The sequence below is a fragment of the Phycomyces blakesleeanus genome (genome assembly GCF_001638985.1).
Source record: "Phycomyces blakesleeanus NRRL 1555(-) unplaced genomic scaffold PHYBLscaffold_39, whole genome shotgun sequence".
Taxonomy (NCBI): domain Eukaryota; kingdom Fungi; phylum Mucoromycota; class Mucoromycetes; order Mucorales; family Phycomycetaceae; genus Phycomyces; species Phycomyces blakesleeanus.
Window position 1 is genome coordinate 317204 of NW_017265169.1, and position 21232 is coordinate 338435.

A 21232-nucleotide genomic window follows, 5' to 3' on the forward strand; every position below is an offset into this window, starting at 1 on the left:
AAGTTTAAGTAAGAAGTACAATGCTTACCAAATAATAATATGTTAATAATAATAGTAATAAGAATAAGCTATTGGTTCGATTGTAGTTATTTTATTTTATTTTACATATTATATATATATTTGTAGCAACTAAAATAAAGATCGATTGAATGGCTTCAAGTGCCTCATTTGACACTCCAATTTATATATGTATATTTGTATATTTGTGTACACATACACATACACAAAAGAGAGAGAAAGGGAAAAAGGGAGAAATATATCATATTTCACGTGTCATTTATCAATGGCTATTTCCTTGTTGTTGTTGTTGTTCTTCTTCTTCTTTTAAAATAAAATAAAATATATAAAGAAAGAATACAAATAATATATATATATATATATATATAGAAGGAAGAGAGAGAAAAAAATAAAAGGGCAAAAAGAAATGATTCTTATTCTTATCTATGCTTCCCAGGCCTCTTCGTCTCTAGGCAACAGATCCAGTACTTGCTTTAGCTCATTTTTGTAAAAATAGTGCACCATAGCGCGTGCCTTTCCCATGGATATGTTGTGTACCGGATGAGTGGGAGCCTAATAATAAATCCGTCAATATATATATATATTTAAAAATGTTGAGATTCAAGATATACAAGCTTTATTTTATATATTCTTATTATTCTTATTATTTGATTTGATAGCTAGCTTGCTTACCAATAGGTTGTCTACGTTTCCTACTACTGTAGCTTCATTTGAGGCAGCCCATAAAAGAGAGCTAATGCCACCTCTTGAAGAATCGATTCCCCGTGCCTTTAATTGTTCAGCAGCCTTGGTGTCATAGTGTACAGAATGTTGACAGGTAGATAGACCAGAAAGGCAGTAACAAGTATGATAGTAATCAGCCCCCCTAATTTATATTTATTTATATGTATTAGTTGTTGTTGTGATTTTTCTTTTGTAATATTATATATATACACACATATCACAATTCGAGTACAAGAATTAAACTTACTTTCCAGGCTTATCTATCAATCCTCCATATTCTGATTGGCAACAAATCAGAATGTATTCTTGCAAGGCCTCTGATTACACATGATTTGAATGTGTTAACTTTGACATGTAGAATGATAATACTTATATAATTGACATTCTTTCACTGGTATTATCATCACCATATTTACCTCGATCAAATAGATAGTCTAGATTTTGTGCACAAAACAAAACAAGATGAATATTATACATTCGTTTTTTTTGGGTTGTGTCTAGAGTACACTCACCAATATCATCATTTACACCATGCTCCAATGCCTTGCTCAATAAAGGAAAGTCCCCGGCTCCCCAGAATGAATAGCAGCCATCGACAAGTTTGTTGGTTCTTCCTTGAAATCCACCTTCTAATTCCATTTGACGTCCACTACACCATTTCTAGCAATATACAAATCTATTAGTTTCTTCTTTTTCTTTCTTTTACTTTTGTATATATTTTGTACAATTTACAATAAGTTTGTCCATGTTCAGACTCGACATTCCATCCAGGAGATCCATGGCTGCCAGTCCACAAAATGTGTAACCATTATGAGCTTCTTTTCCAGGATAAGGCCCAATGCCACCCTCATAACTTTGAGATCTACAATTTTTGTTCTTGTATATTAATAACAACAACAATTGGCTTAGCTATTATGTTTATATTACCTGCAAATAAAATCAATACAATTCTCTGTAATTTCGGGCGTGAATAGATTTGTCAGGGCCGCAACAGCCAATGCGCAGTAAGAACCACTTTTTTTTTTTAAAAAAACAAAACAATTAATGAATTTAATTCGATTGTTTCAAATTGTCAACAATCTATTAAAAAACAAAAAAAAAACCATTTACCGAATATCAATTTCACCACCATCATGCATAGTGAATGAACCGTCTGGTTGTTTCATTCGAAGCAAGAACCCGTACAATGATTCCCTAAAGTAAAAAATCAGAATCAAAAAGATGATTAATATAAAGAAACAAATAATGTCCTTCTTTTTTTTTTGTACCTGTCAATCAAGTCGTATGCTTCTTTTGTTCCAATAATAGCCAATGCATTAATGGAGCCATATGTGGTAGCCAGATGAGCAAGTTGATCAGAACCACCACCAAATCCACCAGTTGGTGATTGCCATTTTGCAAAGCTAGAAAGTGCTCTAAAGAAAGTATGGATATTAATAATATGTTTCGTTTCATTTGATTTGATTTGATTTGATTTCTCTACAAAAATAAATAAAAAGGTAACCTTTCAATAGTACTCGAAGACAGTTTTTCTTCTAGTAAATCAAGCGAATGTAGAATCCAATAGACAATCCAAGGTTTACTGGCATCCAGACCAACCATCCATTGGCTGAGTTGATCAAGCCCTTTTCTTAAAAAAGGTACATGGTCTGCTCTCTCGAGATTAACACTACAGCCACCATATATGTATATATATATTAATAAATAAAAATGATATTTTAAAGGTTTTTTTTTTTTTTTTTTTTTTTTTTTACCTTTGAAGTGATTTTTTTTCCAAGTTATTTGGAGCATATTCTGCATAATATTTTAGGACAGAATCCTCAGTACTTTTCTAAGATAAAATAAGATATTATTATTATTATTGGGTATTATATATAGTTGTGTGTTTTACTTGGGATATAGATGTGTCTGAAGGTAGACCATCATCCTTGATGCGTAATTGAGAAAGTGGAACAGTGCCGCTGAGAATTCCCATGTTTAAAGGTAATGTAATGTAATGTAATAGGATGAGATGAGTTTATGTAATCTACAGGCAGACAGGTAGGCAGGCAGACAAAGAGAAAGAGAAAGAGAGGTAAAAGGAAGAAAGGAGAAAAACAGTAAATGATTTTCTTCTTCTTCTACTACTTCTTCTTGTTCTTAATTTTCTTTCGTTTCGTTCTTTCTTTTAATAAAATATATCTATATATGTAGATGTATATAAAAGTCAAGAAAATCAAGAAAAAAAAAAAAAAAAGTCAAATGAATGACGTCAAAAGATTATTATTATTATTATTATTATTTCTCTAATCAAAGTTGATAAATATATGTATATATATTAAAGATAGACAGGTAAATCAAAGAAAGAAAGAAAAAAGTAATTGACCTTACGAATCTACAAGAAAAAATTTATACGTGTATTTTTATTAAATTACACTACCATAGTAATAGTAATAGTAATAGCAATAATCTAAAAGAAAGAAAAAGCACTCTTTATTATCAACAATATACAAATTGTTTTATACGATTCGGAATCATAAAGACCACTTGAAACTTTTGTTAGAACAAGAATAAGAATAACCAACAATGGATTACGGTAATTCATAAAGACGATGTTTATACAACAATGACATTTTTTTTTTATTTATTTATTTATTTATTTCTTTATTTAAAAGATAAATGAATCAATCAATTCTGTAATATTATGATTTGATTTAATTTAATTTAATATATTCGTTGTTGTCGTTGTGAATTCTAGAATTTCAACAAGATATCGAACGAGATGAGAAACAACGAGAGATCGATGAAGAATACAAGACCTGGAAAAAGAATTCACCATTTCTTTATGATCTGATCTATTCACATGGCTTGGAGTGGCCAAGTTTGACATGCCAATGGTTTCCAGACGTTGAAAGGTAAATAAATAAATGATTTAATTTAATATGCATATTGAATACCACACCATATTCTAAATCCTATTACCTTTTGAATGTTGTTTATAAAGTCGCCCTGAAAAGAGTTATACTATTCAGAGATTATTACTTGGAACACATACAAACGATGAAGAACCTAATTATCTACAGATTGCGTCTGTCCAATTACCAAATAGCAAGCAAGAAATTGATATGAGGAAATATGAAGAAAGTACAAATGGTAAATATTTCAAGTTGCAAAAAAAAATAGTGAATATTTCATCAGATGTAAATGTGCATATCTTCTATATATTTATTCTTTTCTTTTCTTTTTTTTTTCAAATAAAAATAAAAATAAAGTATTTTATATATTTATGCTGTAAATTAATTACCTAGAGGTTGGAGGTCATGGCGCTACAAATGATGCTCACGTCAAGATCACACAAAAGATTGTTCACGACGGTGAAGTTAATCGTGCGCGTTACCAATACGATAATCCAAATATCATTGCAACAAAATCAAAGACGGGCGATGTCTATATATTCGATAGAACAACGCACGAGTCATTTCCGCGAGAAAACGAACGGTTCAACCCAGCATTATTTCTAAAGGGCCACACAAGTGAAGGGTAAAACCGACTTAATTACGATCAAGATTATATGTATTTTAATGCTTTTCTTCTTAGATTTGGATTGGCTTGGAATCCTCATCATTCAAAGAAAAGTTATTTACTAAGTGCAGGATTTGATGGTCTGGTGTGTCAATGGTGAGTACTGAATAATTATATTAGTTAATTAAAAAGAAATATTAAATTCTTGTTTTCTTAGGGATATCAATGCTGCTTCAAGGGACCACCGTGTACTTCCTCCCCTGAGGACATTTAGAGGACACTCGTCATCTGTTGCTGTAAAGTAGTAATTGTCATAAATTTCTTTTAAGAAAATAATAACGAACTAACTCTGGTAATACATGTTTGCTTGTATATAGGATGTAGCCTGGCATTTAGGAAATGATTCGATCTTTGCGTCTGTAGGAGATGACAAGCGCCTATTGATGTAAGCCAATTATTTTAATAAACAAATACAATACAACTTATATTGTGTTATATTGATTATAATGTTATTTTATATAAAAGCTGGGATGGAAGACATGGATCAAGCGACATTCCACTTCACAGTGTGTCGGCCCATGACGCCGAGGTAAACTGTGTTGGATTCTGCCCTGGAAACGAATGGGTACTTGCGACCGGTTCAAGTGACACGGTAATAGATACACAAGCAAACAATATATATATATATATATATATATATATATATATTTAAATCACTCACTTTTATATATTTTTTAATGGCAATAGACAGCTGCTCTTTGGGATTTGCGTAATCTCAGGGTCAAACTCCATTCCTTAAAAGCACACACGGGAGATATTGTCCAACTGGCCTGGTCTCCGCATCATGATGCTATCCTTGCCACGGCTGGTGTTGACCGACGTTCTATTGTGTGGGACATGGCACGGATCGGAGATGAGCAGACGGCGGAAGAAGCAAGGAATGGACCACCTGAATTATTGGTAAAACACACATACAAGAGAATTATGCTTTATTTATTGTTTGATTGTCTGACAAATTTATTTACCCCATTTTTTTATATATACAAAAAAAGTATGTCCATGGAGGACACAAAAGTAGAATATCGGATTTCGGCTGGAATCCAGCATCACCATGGACCCTGGCTAGTACAGCGGATGATAATGTTGTTCAACTGTGGAAGATGGAAAGTGATTCTTTTCTTTTTTGGAAAACTTTATTTTGATTTATAATACTTTTTTTTTATATATATATTTCTCTTATAGGCCAGTAACATTTATGATCAAGAAAAAGATGAAGACGAAGAAGACGACGATGAAGAAGACGATGATGATGTTTATAGCTCTAATTATAAATCTAAATATAATGGTAACAATAATGCTGATGATGAAGAGGACATAGAAGACGAAGAAGACATAGAAGAAGACATAGAAGAAGAAGACGATGAAGAAGAAGAAGAAGAAGAAGAAGAAGATGATGATGATGCCGATGATGAAGATGAGCCAATGATCGATAAAATGGAATATTAAATAAATATTAGATATATATATATTTTAGTTTCCCCAACAATTCTTTCTACAAATGGCCATCGTTTTGTTATACACACAACAGATAAATAAGTAAATAATTGTTATTATTATTTTTGTTTAAGAAACTCTGCTGACGCTCGGGCCCTTTTTTGTCTCACCTTGAATCCTACACCCCACACACACACACTAGAACACTAGAGCACTAGAGCACTAAAACACTGGGTACTTTTGTTTGGTGTTTGGTGTTTGGTGTTTGGTGTTTAGTGCTTGTTGCTTAGAATATGGTGCTCAAGCCTGTTTGTCCTTATTGTCTTGTGGTCTTGTGGTCTTGGCTCCTTTAAATTTTGTTGTTTAATAAAATTAAAGCAAAGTAATGGTCATTCTTCTAGTTTAAGTATATAAAAAAATATTAAGAAACAAGGATTTCCTAATAAAGAAATAAATGGGGAACCTGCTTCATTCATTCATTTGTTCGTTTGTTTGTTTGTTTGCTTTCTCACTTGTCCTTTGTTCTTTGTTCTTTCTGTAGTCAATAGATAGGAAGCCTTGGGATCTAGTTACAAAGAATGGGGTAGTCGTAAAAAGGTGAACAGTTAGTCAGCTACCCAATAAGCAGCCAAGTGGTATGTACGTGTGAATAATCCATTTATCTATTTATTTATTTTATGGTGACAGGAAGAAATACAAGGCAACCAATAGATTGATAGTACAACATGTATCAGGAATACTGGATTTCACAGATCCCATTCAAGAGTGTAACATCTTTTTGTCTAGACATCTTACTTGTTACTATTGGTTTAACTTTCATTTTTGAAACGTTAGATGCTCCTTTGTTCAAATTGCGATTTCTATTCTTCTTTTTATTTATTTATATATAAAATAAATTGGGAGATAAAAAATTATATGTCTTATGAATTACATCATCATCATCATCGTCATCATTTATATCAATCATTCAAAGCACACAAAGAAACAAAATCCAAAGATAGACAGATAAATTCTTTCCAGCCTTCCAAAAAAGGAATAAAAAGTGGGGAAGATGGTACATGATACATGATACATGATACATACCTTTTTGTATCTATTTATCAAAGAGATACCCACGTTGGACGGATAAGCAAAATACTTTATAGAAATAGATTCCATAATTTTTTTTTATTTTATTTTTTAATATTATTCTATTCGTTCCTTCTTATCTGTCAACTAAAAAGTAAATATATATATATATATATATATATATATATATATGTAATGGTGTGACGTATGAAAATGATTGATTGGACTAATCATCTTTCTTTTTGTTATTATTTCTTACTTATTTTTAAAACAACATATATATATAATTTTTTTTAATAAAATTTTCTTTGGTATAAAGGCATCTTTATCAATTTCTGCTCTTCTTCTCTTCCTACTCTCTCTGCTTCTTCTTTAAACATTCAATGATCCTGTCATGAGCGATCTCAACTGGTGTACCTTTTGTGATCATGCTATCAGCCAATACTCTGTAAGTCAAGTTTGCCTACCTATCTATCTACCAAATCAACCAGTCAATTTTATATATTTTTATATATTTAATTGCATTGCATTTCATTTCATTTATTAATTTAATTAATTTATTTTGTTTATTTGATGTTTAGGAATCTCTTTATTGCAGCGAAAAGTGCCTTCGTGATGATGCTCTCCGCAACCATCCGTTGCTTGGTTACACCTATCGGGAGTTTGTCGATTTTCCTCGTCCATATTCAAATAAACGACCATTACTGTCAACCAAACAACAGTCAAAACAGTCCCAATCATCCGTATATTCGCCCCCTATATCATCTACTCATACATCATCAGCCTTATCCGCCATCACAACCATAACCACGAATACTATCAAATCTACCGCAATCAATACAAGTACCATATATAGTAATCACTGTAATCGCATCAGTACTACCAGCAATATCAGCAAGAGCAACAACAGTATTAGCAGCAGAATCAGTACCAGCTCAAGTTCCAGTAGCACTACTAGTACTACTAGTACTACTAGTACTACTAGCAGCAGTTCTTCAGTCTCCTTACCTTCAGTACACAACTCTCCCTTTAACATCCATCCCACAAACTCGTTCCTACCAAAGATACCCCTGTCATTTGTTTCATTACTGTCAACCCAGATCTCATAAGTTTCATCTCCTCCCTTATCTAACTTTTGCGCCCAACTCCCCCGCCCCTCTTTTTTTTTTTTGCTTTTTGCTTTTTGCTTTTTGCTTTTATCTGACTCCCCCCGTTTAGCATCATTATTCTCTTTATTTATATATAATTATAATTATAATTATATATTCATTCATTCATTCATTTATTTATTTATTCAGAGCATCAAGTCCGTCTGACACCAAAAATAACACTTCTTTTTATATATATATAAAAAAAATTACATTTTCTTACCGACTGAAACCAATCATGGGCTTGTGAAATTCAACCTCGAGGTTCGGGACTCAATTTTTATTTTGTATCATCACCATCGCTACCATCATTATTATTTATCCACACACATTTATATACACTTTTTTTTGTTTTATTATTATATATATAAAAATAAATAAATAAATAAATAATATTGTACATATATCATCATACTCCTTTTTTTTTTTTTTTTTTGGTCTGAATCTTTTCTTGGTTTGTACTGATAAGCTTAACTTTTCAGAGACTATTTTGACTTGTTGTAAAGTCCAACCTCTTCTTCATCATTAAAAAAGGGAAGAAGAGTAACAGGTTTGATGGTTGGTTTACAAAAGATAACCTACCTATTTTGTGCATTGAATATCATTTGGTTGATAGGGAATTCCACGCCCATTTTCTTCTTATCTATTTAGCTATTTAGCTATGTACCCTTCAAAGTCATAAATAATATATACTAATTTGATATTTGATATTTTCATATAGTGTGAAAGATAACCGGGTAACATAATAACCTTGTTTTTCTTTTCTTTTGTTAATTCATCATTACACTGTAAATTGCATCAAGATTATGATTTATAATTTATTTATTTTTATATATAACATATAGACAATCCATTTCTTACAGTGTTTGGGTTGATTGGTTAGATTGATCTACAGATTGTATGAATGGGCTTGGTAAATGGTTTTATACTCTATTTAGTCATAATCCATTCAACATTTTACAAATTGATTTTTTACTTGCAAAATATGCACATTCATTATTAAGCTAGTTCCTCGTATTCTTTATTTATCAAAGATTGCTTTCTTGGGGTAACCAATAAGAAGACAGAAATAAAAAAAAACTTTTTAAAAAAGTGAACACAAATGATAGTCTTTACTTGTATACACACACATGCGATGATCTTGATCACTAATATCTTACATTGTCACCAAGAGAAGTTTCATAATTAATCTTGGAAGATCAAGACACATTACTCTTGTACGAGTGTCAAGATCCAAGGAGAAATGACACGATTCTTTTCAGAAGAAAAGATGTGTGATTTGAATTTACACCATATTCGAACACTTGGCTATTGTTGTATTTGAAATAATATGTAACGATGTTAAATGCTATAGAATATTATAGATCTATTTGTGATTACTAGAGTCAAAGAGAGAAAGAGTGCGAATAGCACATGTAACTGAAAAACGGTTGGGATACACCGACAAAAAGTAAAAGCGACATAGCAATTGGATGGGAAGAATCCAATCATTTGAATACTGCATTTTAATCCATTTTAGAATTATCCAAATTCCTGACATTAAATTTACTACTTACTTTTTTGCTTTTTGTTTTTTTAAAGAGGAGCTTTTTTATTTTTTATTATTCTGTTGTACAGAAAATGACACTGACCAAGAAAGCTGTTGTATTTATGTACAATTATACATCTATCTTTGGTACAATTATTTTTTTTCTACCTCTCTCTCTCTTATTCTTTTTTTTTTATTAATAATAATAATAATAGCAGTGGTAATAATACATAATAGAAAGATATAAAGGTACATTAATAACTTGGGTATCTTGAATAATTAATAAATTAGTTAAATAATTAATTAGAATAAATAAATAAAGAGAAGAAGTACTATTTATATGTAATCTTCTTGTAGTAACTAAAGATCATTCTTGGAGATTGAAAAGCCAAAGCCTGCAATTGGGTCTGGACAGGTCACTCTGCACGTGTCGCCACGTCTTGGTACGGTTGTCCTCCCTCCGGCAATTTAAAGAAGATCGGTTGGTCAGGGTCCAATTGAGTAGGTAATCGAATGTCCCAGTCCAAATCTTCGTGGCCGGCTGTCCCATTGCGGTAACCAAAATTGTTGTCATTGCAATCTTCATTAATGTGGCCACTTGGACGAACAGCCTCAGAAGTAATAAACCCACCACTGTTATCAATATTACTCCCATGGCTGTCCACACCCACATTCAGCCCTATACATACATATGTATATATCTATCAATCAATATCTTCATTCAATTTACACCCATACCCATACCCATACCCATGTTCATGTCCACGCGAGTGCCCGTGCCAACACCCCGGCCATTCTGATCGCCTGTTTTAGAAGAATTGCGTCGTTGGTGATAAGCTGCATCCTCGGCTACTTTCTTTTCCATAACGCCAGAATGGACTTCGTTATTGTTAGGGTTGTAAAGTCGGCGGCGCCAGAGAACCATGCGGGGTGGCGGCAGACTTGTATCAAACAGAGTCTCGTCTAGCATGCCGGTCACAAGAATAAAAAGGTTTTTGACGGGCAGAATAAACATAATCAGCAACGCGGCCGCATGGATGATGATCTGGATGTATGCTACCCATTGGCGTGCATCCAGAGAGACCTCGAGACCAGGCAAAAATGCGATCGTCATCCAGGTCGTAATTAGCCGCAGGGTGCCAAACATAATGTAGTGTATATTGATAGCCTGGTCTGCATAGGGCCATTGTGTCCAATGGAGCACATAATATGCCGACTCTACAAGGATCATCATCGTCACCTGGCTGACCGGGTTTGGCTGGCCCATCGCAACCGTTGCACTGACGATAAACTTGTACACAATCGTCGCCGTAAAGAAATAAAACTTGCCGTCTGCAAAGGTATTATAGAGCGACCCGAATCTGAGCAGCAAACTTGGTTCAGAATAAACAAGAGCCGATGGCCGTACGGACAGCAAGTCAAATCCAATGTAACCGTAGAGCAGAATCAGCGGAAACACGACAATTATGGCAGCAAGAAAAGTGAGGTACCAAGGTGATGAAAGCATCAATTGATACAGACTGGTGATTAGCAGAGGAAGATAAAACAGAGAAAGCGATCTAATCCCAACACCTATAATACATACATTATACATTAATATAATTTTTGTTGATTTAATACACATACCAATTGTGAAATCCAGCATCTTTCTGGATACATTAGTATTGTTATTGTTATTATATTTTTTGTTTCTGTTTCTGATGCTGGTACTTCTGCCGATGCTGCCGATACTGCTGCTGTTACTATTTGTGAGGCTGTTGCTGCTGTTACTGATGTTGTTGATGTTCCGGGGATACTTTATATTGATAACAAGTAGTACAAGCCAGATAACAAGACACACACTTAGACAGCCAGCCAAGATGAGCAAATAATAGACCAGACAGGTTAAGAATTGGCCATTGATGTCAATCCCGAGTGCCAGCGCTACGTTGGCAATTCCGGTGCCGGCAACAGGGAGAAAGTGTGATCCGACAACGCCGGGGCCACTGTTGGGAGTGTCTGTGAATGATTGGCGTTTATTGAAACTGAGACCTTGGTGTGTGGGGTTTGATTGAGATGAAACATCTGATGGAAAGATGCTGTAGATCGCGGCGTCGAGCCATTTGTTGGGGAAGAGGCCAAAGCTCCAACCGAGGTTTGAGATAAAGAGGGGGTAAAAAGAAGGAAAGGCCAGATTGAGCTGGCCTAGACTGACGATTGACTGGCAGTAGTGGATCACATCAAAGAAACCAGGGGTTTTGAGACGCAGGGCGGCGGGTAAATTTGCATAGTTTGAGGTGAAGAGCAAGATGTCTCGTTCTGTTTCGGGTAAACTGGCAAAGGACTGGAAAAATGAATTAAGGGCTGCAAAGACAGTGATTGCGACAGGGATATATATGAACACCGTGCGCCAGGCCGGGTGTTGGTATCCTACAGAATTGACCACAAAACAAGCCATAGAGGTATCGTCTTTGATGATTTCGAGAGTGCTGGAGATGTCTCCGAGAGGAAGAGAGGTGTCTGGAGTGATGACCTTTTGGACAAAAGGAATGCGATTCGTAATGAGGCACTGAGAGTGACAGAGAGATTGGTTGCCCTGAACGGTCATCTTGACACCGATCTTTAATCGAGTGCTGAGGACATCTAAAATAATAGTAATAATAATAGATGAGTGTTTTTTTTTTATTTTATTTTTATTTTATTTGTATAGACTATGATGACTGCTTAGAACTGTACATGAGAGGGGATGAACTGGTTGACTTGTAAATAAGGTACCGTTGATGAGGTAGAGTTGGCTAGTGGGGTCATAGAATCGAGTGGCGTTTAGTTGCCAGTCCGATTGAGCTGAACATTGAGTGATGTTGGATTGGGCATTGACAATAGAGCCGAGATATATGAGAAGAATAAGCGACGACCAAGCCATTATGGTCTTTAATGTATTTTTTATATAAATTATCTATAGATATAGATGGACACTCCTTTATTTTTATAAGGACACGATTCTATATACATACATACAAATTTCATATGTATATATAAATATCTGTGTTTTTCTTAAGATAAATAGAAAAACAAGCTCTAATTAATCTATGGTGTGGCAATTGGATTAAAACCAAAATCATAATTTATATTATATTCATCCATACAAATTTGATCAATGCAAATTTGTTCTTTCTTTTGCACGTAAATTTTAAGAGTGAATATGATAATTTGTGAAGAAAGACAAAAGGATGTTACTTAGGGTGACTATCATTGATTATGTCACCTATAGATGTCAATCTCTCTGTTGACAAAAAACCAAGTGATGTATGGAATGCTGCTTTTCTTATTATGGATATTGTATTAGTGAAAAAAATATATATATAAAAATAAAAATAAAAATTCGCATCTCTGGAATGCCATATTCGGAGTGTTCACACTCACTACAATCATTTTAAGTTAGATCCCCGACAGGCATGAGCGAATGGCCTTTTTCCATTTTATTTTATTTGAGAAAAACTAAAAAACAAATGGCCTGATTTTTATTTGACCAAAAGCAAAAAAGAATAATAGAGAACAAGAAAAAACATTTATATAAATAAAATAAAATATACACCTATCTAAATAAGGTTAGCTGATTCAATTGATGTATTTCTATTTCCATTATTATTATTATTTCATTTCCCTTTTTTTTTTTTGTTTTTTTTTTGTTTATCTTTCTTTCCCTTTTTTCTTCTCTTTCCTTTCTCTCTTTCTCTTCCATTTTATTTTATTTATATTATATTCCATTTTATTTTATTTTATTTTATAATATAGTATAAATATCCTTTATACCTACAGAAGAAATATTTAATATATCTTTTGGCTTGTGTATAAATAAAATAAATAAATAAAGAAAAGACACACACAATATACATACATACAAAAGGAAGCAATGATGGAATCCTTTGCACCTCTGCCAGAAGACTTGTTTGACGATAACCTTCGTGACGACAACAACAACGCTTACCTTTCACTTGCCCAATTTGATGTCGGTCTTCAGCAACAAGCCCAGGCTGCACTTCAACAAGGTGCCTGGCAGGACTTTGACAATTTCTTACCAGTAGACTACCACCCAATGTTCCTATCAAACCAACCCATCACACCACCCTCAACACACATTCCCTATGGACCAGACTCCACATTCATCTACGACACAAAAAAGCAGCAACAGCAGCAGCAGTTACCCACAGACCTCAACACAACCAACACAACCAACACAACCAACACAACCAACACTTGGCCAGAACCAGTAATAGTCAAGCAAGAACAGCACAGTCCAGAGACTGGCTTACTAGATTGCCAACCTCAATTCACAACCGTCTTCCCTGACTCCTCATACTTTGACCCCTCACAACCCCTACTCGACTTTCTCCCACTCGACCCAACCGCAGACCTATTCGCTCAACCGACATTCAACCTTGGTGATTCTGGTAAGTTTTGCTTACCAAATCAAATCAAATAAAACTTACAAATCTTTATTGTCTTCTTCTTCTTTAATATTCTTTTTAGTTTTGGTTGGTAGAGAAAAGGTCCCAATCCAAAGACTCAAAACCGCAAACAGTCCGTCCGGAAACACAACTCCAGTACTGCCAGGCGGTGGCCGTCAACTCAAAAAAACCGCCCACAACGCCATAGAACGCAGATACCGCAACAACATCAACGACAGGATCGCTGAACTCAAGAACGCCGTCCCTGCCCTCCTCCACGCAAAGCCAAAGGACACCCGCACCGGAAAACGAGCACATCGGTCCATCGATGACGATGACGATGACGGCGAAGACAGCGAAGAGTTCCTTGACGGTGTAGCCGTGGCAACAAAACTCAACAAGGCCACCATCCTCCGCAAGGCAACAGAGTACATCCTCCACCTCAAGAAATCAGGCGAAGACATGAAGCGCGAAAACGCCACCCTCCAGCACATCCTGGCCCAGATGCAGGGAGGTCCGGAAGTCCTGGTCCGCTACCGTCAGCAAAAGATGCAGAGAGAACAGGAAGCCTTGCACCAGCAAATCGTCGACCGTCAGATGCTCAAACAACAACAGCAGCAGCGAAAGGCCGCAAGTCGCAAGCGCTCTCGCCAGCAATCATCCGCATTCGACACCCACGACGAATACGAGTCCTCGGCATCATCCACAGGCTCAGACCCTCTTACCCCTCCCGCAATCTCAAACCGTGTCTACATGGCCGTCTTTATGGCCCTCACCTTTTTCTCAACATCTCCCCTCACAAGTGGTCCTAATGCCAGCGAGCAGTACCAAAACCATCATCATCGTTCACGTACAGCTGGTCTGGACCAACAACAACAACAACAACAACAAGACATAAATATCGAATCAACCTCAGCAAACTTCTTTGTAGCCGATTTCTGGCCCACAGATCTCTGGTCTGTCTTGCGCACAACTGTCTTTGTCATCTGCCTTGTGCAACTCCTGATGCCAATCTTAAAAGCCACATTCTCCCCCTCGTTCAAACTTCGTCGTGTACCATCCGCCACCAACAGATCCCGCAGAGCTGCCCGTCAGCGTTCATCCGTAGCAACAAATAACAACACCGCAGGCCAAATCAGAGTTGTCCAGATCCACGACATGCTCATCCGCTCTCTCGAAGAGACCAACGACAGCCCTCCCCAGTCAACCCTTGGCCTTGTGCTTGGTTTCTCAAAAGAACTCACTCGTCTCGTATTCCGCCATGCGTTTGGCTACGAAATCTTCTATACTCCCCAGCCATTGGTCCAAGAATGGTCTAGTCTGCTGCGTTGGATAAAACTCAACGAGGTGCTCTGCCTGGGCGGAAATCCAGGCTGTGGGTCTCTTATGATGCTCTACAGCTGTCTGCGCATGGTCAACCAGATGGATGTATTCGAAGACGAAGACGAAGAAGACGAGGACGAAGGCAGCGGTGGAATCTCTGCTGCTGATCTACAGGCCTCGCGCGCACGGGTCTATTGCACTGCCGCCATGCAGATGTCTCTGCTGGTCCCCAAGCAATCCCTGGCCCGCACCTTGTCCAACCACTTTTATAGCCTAGCTCTTGAAGAGTCCGACCAGACCACTGCACCAATGTGGGTCAAGGCGCTTGCTGACTGGGAAGACGAAGATGAAGAAATCCAGGACACCCGGGCCTGGTCAGAGACCCTGACGGTGCTGTCGACCCAGCGCAACCCTACATCAAACACTCTCTCGCTGTCTCTTACTGCTCCTGTGCTGGTTCCTGTCGTGCTCTTGTCCACTCTGCACATGCTCGATGCCCTGCAGTCCCAGTTCCACCGACTGGCAGTTGTGATGACTGCATCTGAAGTCAGAGAAGAAGATTCCCAGATCTTTGCCGATTTCCTTGATCTTACTGCCGAAAACAACAACAGTAGCAAACAGCAGCCACACGACAGAGACGATCAGCTGCGTATTGTCCAATGGTTGGCTGCAGTTGGTGGAACCGTAGAGGCTTTGTGGAGCACAAATGAAAAGACTCGCAAGGCTGATATTGAACATGCCTATTCTCTGCTCAGCACCCTTATAGTCCGCCAGATCCCCCGTGCAGTCACTGCCGAGAGCAATCTGGAGTCCAAGACACGGGCTAACGAGATTGACGAGATCATGAAGAGCGCGATCTGCCACACTCTCTCGGGTGCGATCATGATCAAGAACCAACAGATTGAAGCCGGCCATTCTGAGCTTGTGAAGGGTGAACGGCTTCGGGCATCTGCCAGAAAGCTCGTCCGACACACCAAGGAAGCCAAGCGCAACGGAGGCCGTAGCAAACAAGAAGAATATAGCAATACGAACGCTAAGAATGCCAAGGATAATGTTGGTGCTGTTGGTGGTGGTAGTGGTGGATCGGTGTCAATTGAACATTCTGCTCTGGTCGTAGCTGACTTTGTTGTTGCCCTGGTTGGACTCGAGGCATGGATCAAGGTGTGGAAGACTGGTGAAAAGGAAGATGCGGGCGAACAGGTCCGTGACCTTACACTTGTCCTTCGCCGAATGATCAGCCAGCCATCTCTCAAGCTGCTGCAGTCAAACCAGAGTTTGATTATTCGTCTCAGTCGTTTAAACCGTTATGTTGCACACCCCTCTGATGAAACCGACTCAGCATGCGATATGTCAGATCTTGAGGAAGAAGAAGAGGAAGAGGAAGAGGAGTCTGAGCTTTCTTCAGAGGGAGAAGTTTCCAAACGAGCTGACAGAGCACTCGATATTTTGCATGGTCCAGTATAAATCAAATTGACTACCCCCCCCCCCTTTTATATTATTACTATTACTATTACTATTACTATTACTATTACTATTATTATTATTATTATTATTTCCCCTCACATATACATATATATATATATATATATACACCTTCTCTCACTCACTCACTCACTCACTCATATATATATATATATATATATATGCGTGTCTTTTTATTTCCTTTTTTGTTTTTTGCTATTATTTCCCCCCCTTTTTTTTACATTATTCACAAGCTCCATTTTACACATCAACCAATCCTTTAATATATATATATATATATATATATAAAATACACATACACACCTCATACACACCACATACATACAAACATATATTACATATACACGCACACAAAACACAATATATAAATATATAATATCCACTCAAACAATTAAACGTATTGATTTAACTGCCTTGCTTGCATTATTGCTCATTTATTTATTTATTTTATTAAGAAAAAAAGAAGTGCAGTTTCCATGATATTTATTATATATAACAGCTTTTCCTTTTATTCATAATTTATTATATTCCTTTATTCATTCATTAAAATATAAATTACTTGTTTGTTCTACATATAAAAATAAAAATAAAAAACACTCTACAAGCACACAAGCACACAACTAATAAGACTAGAATATAATATAATATATATAAAAAAATAATGGGGTTAATGGGTTTAATGATGGTTATAACTTATGATATATAAACTCTCTCTCTCTCTTTTTTTTTTTTTAATTGGTGGCTTGAACACTTCCGAGATCCAATAAAGCCAATAACTTTTGCATCACAAATCGATAGGCTCCTTCACTACCTGCCACCGAATGACAGTCGAGGATATAGAGTCGCATATCACTACATTGGCAAATCTCCAGTTCAAACAAGACCTGGTCTCCTTTGTCGATACTCGGGTCACCATAAATAGGCTCAGCCTGAGACAACCCAAAAGTAGCCGAATCTCGCCTTACTGTCTCGGAAACACCTTGAGCTTCTTCGACTTCTGAAACTCTACTTGCGGCAACAACCGACGCACGATTTGCTCGGCGAGAGCACTGAAGCTTGTACCCAACGTCATTCTTGACATCAATTCCCAACGCAGTCAAGAGTCGGATGAGATCCAGCAGGACATCCATAGGTGGCCGCGAAGTCAGCACACGGCGGTCAATCGGGCCTTGGTAGCGACGTAAGCCAGATGCAGGTGAGGGAGGTGCAACATGTGTGAGACTGCCAGGAAGACTAGGTGCACTATAAGCACTTTCACTTTCACTGTCTTCCAATGTAGGTGTAAGATCTATAAAAACACTAATATTAATAGCTATCATCATATTTACTATATATGCAAACAACTTACTATGAGACCGTCTTTTAATCCATGTCATTAGCACATGTCTGCCACGATCCTCTTTGGGGGATGATCCCAATCCAGAGTTTCTTCGTTGCTGCTGTTGCTGTTGTTGCTGTTGCTGTTGTTGCTGCTGTTGTAATTCTTTGGGTTGGCGAATCATACTTGTACGTACACGAGCCATGGCTCCCCCAATACCATGATTAGGAGACAAAAGACTTTCGCTTACTGATGGCTTTTGAGGAGATGGCCCTTGTTTGGAAGGGCGGTTTATGGAAACACTTTGACTTGGAGGAGATTTGAAGTTCTTGTCGAGGTTTTTGTGGTTATTATTGGCTTGTGGAGGAGTGACAATGCCACGGACACTGGCCAGCAGTTTGGAGCGGAGTCGTGTGCTTGTAGAAGCAGTTGGTTGAGGGGCAGGTGGAATAGGCTTATTATTATTGTTATTATTGTTATTATTGTTATTAATATTATCATCATCATTTTTACTGTTGTTGTTCTCATTGGGATTGCTATTGGAAGATCGTCTGGCTGTAATAGAGTTGCTTGGCTTAAGAGTGGTTTTTTGAGTATTGTTATTGGTGATATTAGCACTCGAGTTGTTGTTCATGGCTTTAGGACCAGCAAGAAAACTCAATAGACGACGGTGACGGCCCAGATGAGCTCCACTATTTTCGGATGTCTTTTGTCCCTGAGAAACACCACCACGGGTTTCCTTTGTTGGATTCTCGGGTTTGCGCATTGGTCGAGGTGGAGTGGGATTAGGGGCTGAACGAGGGGTATTGTTATTATTATTATTATTATTATTATTATTATTATTACTACTACTACTGCTGCTGCTGTTGCTGTTGCTGCTGCTGATAATGTTTTTATTGTTATTGCTGTTGCTGTTGTTGGTTCTGTCAGGGTTGCCTTGCCGAAGTGCCTGGAGAGTGACCTTGCGTGTTTCTTTGTGACCTTCTTTGGTGGCCAGAGAAGATGCTGGTCGGGAACGCAGGGGAATAGGAGAGTTCTGGTCCTGAATATCGTCGTCTGTCTTTGATCCAGAAGATACCGAGGTGGTTTCTGACTGAGAAACGAGAAGCTGGCGTTTGCCGGTTGCCGTCTGCTCGAGTTCTTCGGGTGTGAGATCCAGGAATTCTCGGTGAGGCAGAAGCCAGGGGTGATGGAGGACGGTGTCGAGCGTGCAACGTTGGAGGGGATCTGAAACCAATAGTTGGCGAAGTAAATCCTGGGCTGGCTGGGTGACGTAGTCTGGGAAGGTGAGAGAGGAGGAGAGGATGTAGCGATAGAGGAGAATGATATTGTCTCCGTTTGGGTTCGCTGGGTCGTCATCAAAGGGTAGGTAGCCACACAGCATGGCATAGAGAATCACACCGCAGGACCAAATGTCTGCCGCAGTTCCTCCATAGAGACCTCTGTTTGTTACAAGTTCTGGGGCAGCGTAACAGGGAGATCCGCATGAAGTTGACATTAAATCATTCACGGCAGAGAACTGGTTCGCAAAGCCAAAGTCGGTTACAACCAGATTGTGCTCTTTGTCCAACAGTAGATTTTCCTAAAGGCGGCTGATCTTGTCTCAGTGAACGTCTCTCATTATTTTTTGTTGTTATTACTATTATTGTTTTTGGAATCTATATTTATATCTATATTTATATTTATATATATTTTCCCTAGGGAAATGAAAATTATATCGTTTAAATGGCTGGTATCACCACACGTCTTACCAGTTTTAAATCTCTGTGAACGATATTCTTCTGGTGCATGTAATGAACAGTACTGGCGAGCTGAGCAAATAGCTTTCGGGCATCTTTTTCTCGCAGTCGACGATGAAGTACGATATGTTCAAATAATTCACCACCTTGATAAAAGAAACAGAGAAGATATATAGATCATTAGATTTCATTACTTATTTATTTATTTATATATATATAAAGGTTACCAGAGGCATATTCAAGTAGGATTCCAATATGTTTTTCGGTTTCAATCACGTCTAATAGCTTTACAATGTGTGGATGCTTCAATAACTGTAGATCACGTTAGAATTAGACCAGAAATCGTCATGAATCCTAACTAAACAATGTGTAATTATAATTTTTATTTTTATTTTTATTTTACAACTTGCCTGAAGCACAGAAATTTCCTTTTCAACCTTGCCCAGCCGAGAAGCTGTCTCGACATCGGTCTTTCTAATCAGTTTCACAGCAACCTTTATATATATATATATATTTATATTTATAGAGTAGATTATAGAGGTGAGTAATTTCATAGTGGATTGTGCGCAAGTTTTTCTTTTTTTCTTTCTTTTTCATTATTATTATAGCTTTGTATACCTCTTTGCCAGTTTCTGAATGAACACCTAATTTGACTTTTCCAAATTCACCCATGCCGAGTGTTTGCATCAAGAGATAGGGACCAAGTTTGGCCTGTTTTCTTTGTCCTCTTTGTGGAGTAGGATTAGGATTAGGAGCAGGAACGGAAACGGGAACGGGAACGGGAAGATGAACAGGAGCAGGATTAGTGGCGATGATAGGTTGGTCAGGGATATCGGAGTGTTCGAGTGAGAGAGGAGGTAAATCAAGCATGGTATCATTTGTTGACTGAGTCTCGTACAGAGTTGTCTCGATAGTCACATTTTGTTTTGTTGATTGAAGAGGTGGGTCGCGTAAAGGAGCTAAGGCAGCCATAGTTGTGTACAGTCTGCAAGAAATAGGTTACAAGAGGTCCTTTCTTGTTGTTGATCTTTTGTTGTTAAAAGCTTTGAAGGATAAAGGCAAAGATGGTAATGAGACTTGTTCTTCCTTTATATTTTATTTTCAAGATATATATATATATCAATATATATATTCTTTATGTGTAATAATAATGAAAGAGAGGTATAGTGTCTGAGTAAGTGAGTGAGTGAGTGAGTGAGTGAGTGAATGAGTGAGAGAGAGAGAGAGAGAGAGAGAGAGGGAGTGAGAGAAGAGAAAGAAAGAAAGAGAAAGAAAGAGATATCAGGTCATTATGAAAAATAAAATAAAAAAAAGTGTAAAATAAAGGTATATAAAATGATATGATATGATATGATATGATATTGTATTTTATTGTATGTTATTGTATTGTACTGTACTGTACTGTACTGTACTGTACTGTAGGATTTAAACTCTATAAATATATAAGAGCGATTAGCTTAAGA

The 21232-nt window shown here is 37.1% G+C and overlaps 6 protein-coding genes across 6 annotated transcripts; 3 read left to right on the forward strand and 3 right to left on the reverse strand.

The window, feature by feature from the left end:
• Window positions 1–147: 147 nt before the first annotated feature.
• PHYBLDRAFT_183989 (hypothetical protein) lies at window positions 148–2900 on the reverse strand. Its single transcript, XM_018438867.1, has 12 exons — window positions 2633–2900; window positions 2496–2572; window positions 2246–2410; window positions 2010–2156; window positions 1852–1935; window positions 1669–1755; window positions 1474–1603; window positions 1254–1401; window positions 1158–1175; window positions 989–1058; window positions 691–883; window positions 148–570 (listed from the first exon to the last, which is right to left on the reverse strand). The coding sequence occupies exons 1-12, from the start codon at window positions 2714–2716 to the stop codon at window positions 442–444; spliced, it is 1332 nt and encodes a 443-aa protein (XP_018284133.1). The 5' UTR covers window positions 2717–2900; the 3' UTR covers window positions 148–441.
• Window positions 2901–3507: 607 nt separating this feature from the next.
• On the forward strand, window positions 3508–5444 carry PHYBLDRAFT_119602 (hypothetical protein; the record flags this gene model as incomplete). Its single annotated transcript, XM_018428695.1, has 9 exons — window positions 3508–3635; window positions 3725–3873; window positions 4029–4260; window positions 4318–4398; window positions 4460–4538; window positions 4620–4687; window positions 4768–4894; window positions 4990–5202; window positions 5295–5444. Coding segments are annotated over 9 exons (1227 nt in total), but the record flags the coding sequence as incomplete, so codon positions are not given.
• Window positions 5445–7198: 1754 nt separating this feature from the next.
• Window positions 7199–7913, forward strand: PHYBLDRAFT_175618 (hypothetical protein; the record flags this gene model as incomplete). The annotated part of the gene is made up of 2 exons (XM_018437528.1): window positions 7199–7252; window positions 7386–7913. 2 exons carry the CDS (start codon window positions 7199–7201, stop codon window positions 7911–7913), a joined length of 582 nt encoding a protein of 193 aa, XP_018284135.1.
• Window positions 7914–9896: 1983 nt separating this feature from the next.
• PHYBLDRAFT_189426 (hypothetical protein) lies at window positions 9897–12654 on the reverse strand (the record flags this gene model as incomplete). Its single annotated transcript, XM_018439660.1, has 4 exons — window positions 12196–12654; window positions 11107–12102; window positions 10219–11052; window positions 9897–10159 (listed from the first exon to the last, which is right to left on the reverse strand). The coding sequence occupies exons 1-4, from the start codon at window positions 12380–12382 to the stop codon at window positions 9897–9899; spliced, it is 2280 nt and encodes a 759-aa protein (XP_018284136.1). The 5' UTR covers window positions 12383–12654.
• Window positions 12655–13372: 718 nt separating this feature from the next.
• Window positions 13373–17101, forward strand: PHYBLDRAFT_79670 (helix-loop-helix DNA-binding domain-containing transcription factor; the record flags this gene model as incomplete). Its single annotated transcript, XM_018443488.1, has 2 exons — window positions 13373–13910; window positions 13990–17101. 2 exons carry the CDS (start codon window positions 13373–13375, stop codon window positions 16692–16694), a joined length of 3243 nt encoding a protein of 1080 aa, XP_018284137.1. The 3' UTR covers window positions 16695–17101.
• A 2106-nt stretch (window positions 17102–19207) lies between these two features.
• On the reverse strand, window positions 19208–20639 carry PHYBLDRAFT_24558 (hypothetical protein; the record flags this gene model as incomplete). The annotated part of the gene is made up of 5 exons (XM_018439849.1): window positions 19208–19612; window positions 19782–19915; window positions 19997–20081; window positions 20189–20263; window positions 20388–20639. Coding segments are annotated over 5 exons (951 nt in total), but the record flags the coding sequence as incomplete, so codon positions are not given.
• Window positions 20640–21232: the final 593 nt, after the last annotated feature.

Coding starts and splice junctions, on each gene's coding strand:
- PHYBLDRAFT_183989 (XM_018438867.1), bottom strand. CDS start 2,716: ATGGGAATTCTCAGCGGCACTGTTCCACTTTCTCAATTACGCATCAAG. Junction 2,573..2,632: donor CAGACACATCTATATCCCAA/GTAAAACACACA, acceptor ATTTTATCTTAG/AAAAGTACTGAGGATTCTGT. Junction 884..988: donor TTGATAGATAAGCCTGGAAA/GTAAGTTTAATT, acceptor AATATAAATTAG/GGGGGCTGATTACTATCATA.